This window comes from Monoraphidium neglectum, assembly GCF_000611645.1.
Source record: "Monoraphidium neglectum strain SAG 48.87 unplaced genomic scaffold scaffold00465, whole genome shotgun sequence".
In the NCBI taxonomy this organism is placed as follows: domain Eukaryota; kingdom Viridiplantae; phylum Chlorophyta; class Chlorophyceae; order Sphaeropleales; family Selenastraceae; genus Monoraphidium; species Monoraphidium neglectum.
This window is the reverse complement of record NW_014013163.1, coordinates 19,362-27,371: the sequence shown is the minus strand read 5'-3', so window position 1 is coordinate 27,371 and position 8,010 is coordinate 19,362. Positions and strand designations below refer to the sequence as shown.

The window sequence follows — 8,010 nt, the reverse complement described above, 5'->3', positions numbered from 1 at the left end:
CCCCCCGCCCCCACAGCATTTCCTACAAAATCGCGGTCTTGGCGCCAAGCAGCCGTTGCAACAAGCAAAACGTCCGGGCCGGCCACTCCGCCGGCCCGCCTGCTGGCAGGTTTCAATTCAGCCTCATGCAAAACCCATCTGACCTACACCCCCAACCGGACCAACTTCATTCGGTCAAAGCCGCCAGTCCGAGATGTAGCAGGTGGCCTCGTACGTCATCGTGCCCCACTCCGGCAGCCGCTTCTTCATGGCGGCCAGTGCCGGGGTCTCTGCGAGGTAGTCGACGTGCAGCTGCACGCGCAGCTTCCCTCCCCCGTCGGCCCCCGCACCCGCCGCGACGCGCACCGACACGCGCCAAGGCGTCCGCCACCGCTGGCTGGTCCACCGCACCACGAGGTTGCGCGGCGCTGCGCCGCCGGGGCGCCACTTTTGCGGCGTGAGGGACCAAGACAGGACGCCGCCGGGCGCTGTCACATTAAGCAGGCCCCAGCAGGGCGCCTCTGTGTAGACGTCGAAGTGCACGTCTCGGTATGCGCCGCCGCCGTCCGTGGCCGTGAGCACGCCGGTGTCCTCCGAGACGAGCCTTATGTAAGGCAGCACGCCGACCGGCGGCGGCGACAGCGCCTTCGTCGGCATCAGGTGGACGTCGATGAGTTCAGAAATTGGGTAGATGGACGACCACTCGCTGCCGCCCGCCGGCTGCCGCCGCGCCCGCGCGAGCGGCAGCCGCATAGCGCGGAGCAGCGCGGCGACGGGCGTGCTGTCGGTGCCGGCGAAGGCCCACTGGGAGTCGACGACGCGCGACTGGACGTGAGCTGCGGCACTGATGTCGGCGTCAACCGCCGCGGCGGCGGGGTTTTTTGAGAGTGGGAGCGCCTCGGTGTGGTGAAGGTGCAGGAGCAGCAGGCGCTTGGGCATCTTGGGGCTGTAGGGCGCCAGCCGAGCGGAAGCTGCGGGGCCACGCGGGGGGGGCGGGGGCCGGATGGCAGTGTGTGTCTGAAATGCAGGTTTTACATGCTTGCCGATGGTGGCGACGAGCGTGCGGGATCGCAGAGAGCAACAGCAGTGGCAGCTGCAAAGACTACCACCCCATTTGCCGGCTGCAGCAAAAACACACTCAATCCGAAAGACCAGCAGGCGGGGGACTTCTCTTTGACATGCGACCCCAGCCTGAGCCCAGCCCCGCAACATGCTGACGCACCGTAAACGGACGCGCATAGCGAAGTCAGCAGCAGGGCCCACGCCAGGCGCTTCGTCCCGCGCCGGCCCAGCGCGGCGACGACCAGGGGCGTGTTGACGCCGCCCATCAGCGCCACCGACCCGACGCCGACCAGCAGCCCCGCGACAAAATCGCCCATCCCGAAGAACACGTGGCCTGCGGTGGGTAGGGCGTGTGCAACAGGGTGAAGAGCCATGCGGCTGGATGCGGCGCATCCCACAGATTTGAACATGTGTGGCCTCGGCAGCCGGGAGGCGCCTGCACTGCTTCGCAAGTGGTCCATCCCCTGGCCTCATTGTTGCCGCTCTTGTGACCGAATCCATCGTCCTCTTCATCGGACCTGTTTGACAGCCACTTGACCCCTCTCCCTCTTTTGTCAAAACGGCGCCGTGCCCTCCGCCTCTGCAAGCTAGCCCTCCCTCTGGTATGACTCGCGTGACTCGCGGGCTTGGCGGCATGCGTGACCTCTCTCTCCACCACCTAAACCCTAAAAACTCTAAACCCTAAAATCACCCACCAGTGAGCGACATGCGGCCGATGAGGGCCAGCAGAACCCCCACAGCCATCTCGCAGCAGGCGTAGGTTGGCACGGCGGTGGCCACCAGCACGCCCAGCGTCGCGCGCAGGGAGGGGCCCTGGAGGGCGGGCGCGCGTGGCATCGCGCGCACGGCAGAGGAGTGAGCACATAGGCGGGCAGCGGCAGTTTTGGGCTTTAAACAGGGAGGTCATGGACTGTAATTCGCAGTCCCCACGCCCGGCTTTGGACAGGAGGCTTGTGGACTGTGGTTGCAGTCCCCACGCCTGGCTGGCAAGCACATAATCTAACCCACACAAAGGTGAACGGGTCATGTTAATCGCCCACGTCGTGCAGAAAAACAACCTCGCTGGCGCTCGCACGCGCACCTCGAGCGCGAGCGGCGCAGCCAGCACGCCGGCCGCGCCCCACATCGCAAACACGCAGCTCATCCCGAGGTCAAACGGCGCTGTCGCCGCCGCGATGATGCTGTTCATGAGGCCGCCTCCCAACACATGGTATGCCAGCGCGGGCGGCGGCGCCCCGCCGGCCGCCACGGCCGCTGCGACGGCGGCCGCCGCGCGCCCGTTTGCGACTGTAGCAGCGCCGTTTGCGGCGGGGCCGGGGCTGGCGGCAGCAGCGGCGGCTGTGTAGTCGGTGTTGGCGTACAGGAAGAGCTGCACTGCAAACGCCAGTGGAAGGTATAGGGCGATGACGGCTGGCGGGTAGGCAAACCAGATCATGGGTGTGCCTGAGAGGGACAGGGGTCAACAGGGTGGGGGCGAGAAGGCGTCAGGTGTTGGGATAACTCGAAGCGTAAAAGCGCTGCTGAGCGGGGGCAGCTGCGAGCGGTCGGGTTGAGCTGCAAGCGAGTGGTCGAAGGGGTCAGAGCATGCAATCATGCAGCGCGGACGGCGAGCTTGCAGGCTTGTTGCGGTGCTGATGGTTGGCCTTGCCCAGAGCTCCGGCTTGACCCCCCAGTCACGTGGGCCCCTCCGCATCCCCGCTCACCCGACACCAGCGCCCTGACCACCCCAACCACCCCAGCCGCCGCTGGCGCCAGCAGCAGGCCGCCCAGCGCGCGCGCCGCCCCGCCGGCCGCGGCCGCGAGCCCGCGCATCGGCGGCAGCGCGTGGCCCGGGAAGAGCGCCGCGAGCGCCCAGGGCAGGGACAGGCCGACGGCAAGGGGCGCGGTGTGCAGGGCGCGGGCGGTCTGAGTGCTGTATGTCAGCATGACCCTGGCGCCGAGGGACATGAAGATTGCTTTGGGGGCACCATCCATCCCCGGGCCCTGCTGCCCGCCGCGCTGCTGCTGCTGCTGCTGCTGCTGCTGCTGCTGCTGCTGCTGCGGCTGATCGTTCGAGGTGGTGCCAGCCGCAGAGCCGGCGTCGTGGCGGGCCGCTAGGTCCTGACTCATGGCCCGAATGACGCCGGTCAGTGTCTCGCCGACTTCCTACATCAATCACATGGGTTAGCCAGCATGGGTGTTTTGCTGTGGTTGTCAGTGTTATGCGCATGCATGTGTGCGGGTGGGGCTGAGGTCAGCCATTCTGGAGGCCTAGTGATAACGGAGAGTCACAAGGAATTGAAGAAGGGCAATCCAAAACGACCCAGCACCTCTCAGCAGCACAACAGCTGTCCCCAACGCCGACCCCCGCCCTCTACGCTCCCATCCAAAGCGCCAGCGCGCATGCCCCCCACCAGCCTCGACCCTTCGCGGCTGCCGCGCGCCACGCTGCCCCGCCCACCTGCAGCACGCCAGCCCTCAGGCGCGCCATGGTGTCCCTGCCCGAGTGGTAGGCGGCGCCATCCGCCAGGTAGGCTATGTCCAGGCCCGGCAGGGAGCCGGCGTGGCGGTACGAGAGGCGGGAGAAGTCGGTCTCGCCCATCACCAGGCCGGCGTCAAAGATGTCCTGAGGGGGCCGAGTTTGGATGTTGGGTGGTCAATAGGGTGTCAGGTCACAGCGCGGATGGAGGAGGCAAAAGGGGGAAGGGGGCTGTCTGGGGGTTTGGAATAGCAGGTGTATGAGCTGTTGTGTGTGTGTGTGTATGTGTGTGTGTGGGTCTGCCTGGGCGCCCGTTGGCGCAGGGAGGGCCCGCAATCAGCCGCACAGGTCTTATGCTGTCATGCTGCAGCTGTTGACCCCGTTCAACCCCTCCCTTCCACGCGCTACCCCCACACACATACGCCTCACATGCACATACACACACACACATGAACAAACACACACACAATTACTCACATGCACGCAATGCACAGACACTTCACACATAACAACCACACACAAACACGCACCCACACACGCAACAAACTCATGCGCGCACATGCGCGCACACAGACAACAAGAAATGCGTGCACACACACTCACACACACGCGCCCGCGCGCGCAGTGACACGCATACACCATCCACCCGCCTGTGCAGTGATCGCGCCGCGCGGGTACTTGGCGCCGCGCGCGTACGCCCGGATCGTCCACGCCCCCGTGTGCTGGAACACGATGGGCACTCCGCCAGGCCCCAGGGCCTCCAGGTTGACAAACACTCCCACACGGGACGCCCACTTGCTGCGGTGCATCCACGCACTCGCGCTCTGCAGGTCAAGGGGGCGTGGGTTGTGCGTGGGGCCAGCGGTTTTGTTGATCGCACGGCCGACGGGTGGCTGACGTGCGTGCACGGGCCGTTTTTCGTGATGTTTCTCAGTTTCACGGTCCAGGTTGGGGCGCACAGCTTTGAGATCAGAAGTACGAGATCAGAAAGCCAGGTACGAGGATATTGAAGCGGCCATCAACAACATGCACGAGGCATACTAACAGCCCCACCACAGCCATCCCTGCCCATCTTCCCAAAACCCGCAGCTGCCCGGTGCAGGCAAACCCCCCTTGTGCGCCCACGGAGCCAAAGGCGTGGTCGCAGAGGCGCGCCCACCTGGCACAGCGCCTCCTCTGCGCCGCTGAAAAGGAACAGTACCGGGGTGGGCAGCGTCCCAGCGGCTGCCACAAGATTCGAGGCCAGCTCCATCATCGCCCCAACGTTCCCCGCATCGTCGCCGGCGCCTGCGCGCGGGCGCCGAGTCATTTCCGGCGTTGCGGGGGCGGTTGCTGAAGGCGGGGAGCCCCTGGCCGCGTGGGGTTGCTGAGGGGCGGCAGCTCCAGCTGACGAGAGCGGGTCGTGCTAGCCTCGCTGACCGCGTCGGCGGCCGCAGGCCGGACTCAAGCACGCCGGATTGATCATGTACGACGCCCCCATATACGCCGCCAGCTGACGCCGCAGAAACCACAGACGTGCCAAGCACCCAAGCTGCAACGTGCACTGCGGGCGCGAGCAGCCCGCCATCCTGCTCCCAACCTCGACCCGCACCCGGCGAGCTGACTGGGGCGTCGTGATGCGCCACAATCATGACGGCCGGCCGCGCCGCCGCAGCTGGGTCCTTGGGCGACACCAGCAGGTTTATGTTTGTAATGTTAAGGTACGCGTTGGTGAGGGGACGGCCCAGAAAGTTGATGGGGAAAGCGCCGTCGTGCGACTCCACGTCGACCTGTGGTGACAGGCGGCGCGTTTGACGGGCGTAAATAGGAATACTTTGCGGTGTTCAGGAGAGTAGTGGGGCAAGCAAGTGGCCCGCAAAGGCGCGAGCGTGGCGGCAGGGGCGATTGAGGGGCGGAGGTCCTTGCCAGCCAAGGGGTGTGCCAGAGGGGCAAGCGGCGGCCCCATTGCGGGGTTGGCAGGCATCCGTGTCGGCCTGAGGCCAGCCCCTCAACTCCTTTGCGCTGCTGGCTGCCACAGAGTTGCCGCGCCCTTTCTAGTCTGCCCCTGCTTCGCTGCCGCTAAAGGGCGGCCTGGCATGCCGCAGCCCTTTGTGATCGGGGACCAACCAGGCCGCGCCTCACCTGCACAAACAGGTCCTCGCGCTTGGCGGCAGCTGCCTGCAGCCTGCGGCCGTGGCGTATGATGTAGTGGTGCGCCTTGTCGAGGCCTGGGAGGGACACCTGCGATGGTGGTGGTGCCGTTGAAGTGGCCGCTGTGGTGGGGGGCTGGGAGCGCGGCCAGGCATCGGGGGCGTGCGCAGCGGCAAGTGGCGCAGGTGCTGCAAGCACTCCCTCACAGCTGCCCTACTCTGTGGAACAGCCTTCTGCTCGAGTCGTGTGCTTCTTCGGGGACATCAGCCACATGGCATGGTCCTCTGCATTGCATGCGGCTGTGCCTCATGATCAACTCCAGGCACGTGCGTGCACGCACCTGTCGGGGCCCCGCATCCTCAACCAGCACTCGGGTGTGTTCCCGCGCCCGCGCCTCGGAAAAGATCTCTGCCGGCACGTTGGCCGGCAGCGGCGCCGGGGTGTGCCAAAAGGCAAACTGCGACGTTAGCACCTGTGGGGAGCAGGGGATGAGGCGGCTTCAGGGGTGAGGTGCGGCTGGCGGAGCCCGTAAATCTGCCGTCCTCAGCTGCACGTAGACCTGCACCGTTACTGCAGCGGCGTGCTCACCCACGACTCAGTTACTCGTGCCTGCACAGCTCCTCACCATGGCTCCGTACCACACCGCAATGAGCGCAAAAGCGGCGGGTGCTGCAGTGCGCTGTGCTGGTGCAACCTCCTTGCTTAGTGCGCGCGGGCTTGGCTGTGCCGGCCCCATCAAGCCCTGCGCAAGCACAGATTCTGCAGCACGGGATGTTATTCTACCCCGTGATCGAGTGCCTTCGCTTCGTAGAAGGAAACGTTGTGATCAACTTTCGAGTCGTTCTGCGCCGGCATAGAATTGTTGGTGGGCCACCGGTATTATCTGAAGTTTAGTCGGGAGCGAGCGACAGCATGTGCACCGGGGCAAGGCGCCGCCATACCAAGGCGGCGTAGACCTGGTGAGTGGGCGTCACCCGGCAGCATTTGGGCCGTAACACTACCAAGCCATCGAAGAAGCCTGGAAGGCGACGAAACACTCAAGTTTATGGCAGGCCTTCTGTAAAGTTGGGGCAAGTAGAGCAGTGCAAAGGCATGGCGCAAGTTGACAAGTGAACAACTGCTTGTTTCAACTGTCGGCCAGGGGACTCATGGAGGCGGGAGCGGTCCCTTGGATCCATGCCGCCAGGCATACACAGCCCGTTTCAAAAACAGCGCATGGAGCACACAACAACATATTCTCCAGATGACCTGAACAATCATCACCAGCACACTAACACACACATCCTCGCACAGCTCGCGGGTGCTGCCAGCCGCAGTGCGACCAGCTGGAAGCCGCCAGCTCCGCGTTGACACGGTCTCGTAAGGTGGCCATGGCGACATTTTGGGATCCTCGTCCGATTTCACCTCAACGGCATGCCCACCCAGCAGGTCATCCCGCAGCACCTTTAGAGTGCTGCTCTGCGCAGACTTGCGCTTTGCACGTACGCAGGCCCCGCGTCCATGACTCCCCGAGAGGCAGCCAGCTGTCCCGTTTGGTGGATTGCGCAGAACCCACAAGACTGCCAGCCATATCGCCTGGTGAATCGGCACCGGATGCGGCGTGTGTATGCGCATAGCACAGCTTTCAAGGCGGCCGCGATGTGTGGCGCAGACACGATTCATGCTGACATGGGGCGCCCAGCGACGCGCGCCCGATGGCGTTTCAGTGAGCGCGCAGCATTTGATTGTTCAGGCAGCAGCTGTGTGTGACTGTCACATTCAGCCTGCGTGCGAAGGGGTCTGGTGTCCACCAGGCAGCGATTGGATTGTTGCACCTGACACAGCCACTCGCTGACGGCGGCGCTCATTGCTGGCTGCCCGGAAGGTGTTTTCAGAAACAGCTGTATGGCCATGTGCAGGCAAATTTCGGCATAAAACATGCCACATGTACGGTGGCGACCTCAATGCAGACATGGGGACGGGGCCTCGCTGGCGGGCAACGGCATGAGCCACACTAGGGCCAAACACTCTGACACCCACTCCTGCCGCCATGTGCGGCTGAGCGACCAAACCGAAAGCCATGCAATGGGCGCCAGTGGCCCAGCCGCAGAGTAGCAGCCAGCAGGGTGCTGTATCAGTGACGCCACGGCAAACGCTCAGCAGACGGAGTCGGTCGCGCTGTCGTAATCAAGGCGAACAGCGCCGTGACAGCTGAGCACCCCAGGGGATGCGCAAGGTGTTTCTGGCTGAAGTGATGGGCATCTCAAGCAACATAATTGATGTACGACCGACATTACAGGCTGACACAGAGCTCATCAGGGTTTGCCATGCACGATTGCATGTGCACTCAGCAGCACTGCCTCAGTGGGCGGCATGCCGGCACGGGCAGGGCATCGGCAAGC

The 8,010-nt window shown here is 64.6% G+C and overlaps 1 protein-coding gene across 1 annotated transcript; it reads right to left on the bottom strand.

The window, feature by feature from the left end:
• Positions 1 to 174: 174 nt before the first annotated feature.
• MNEG_3634 (Endoplasmic reticulum metallopeptidase 1) lies at positions 175 to 6,257 on the bottom strand (the record flags this gene model as incomplete). Its single annotated transcript, XM_014047892.1, has 13 exons — positions 175 to 950; positions 1,202 to 1,375; positions 1,737 to 1,854; positions 2,123 to 2,484; positions 2,745 to 3,186; positions 3,482 to 3,646; positions 3,697 to 3,734; positions 4,146 to 4,323; positions 4,659 to 4,786; positions 5,091 to 5,268; positions 5,621 to 5,719; positions 5,970 to 6,101; positions 6,255 to 6,257. 13 exons carry the CDS (start codon positions 6,255 to 6,257, stop codon positions 175 to 177), a joined length of 2,793 nt encoding a protein of 930 aa, XP_013903346.1.
• Positions 6,258 to 8,010: the final 1,753 nt, after the last annotated feature.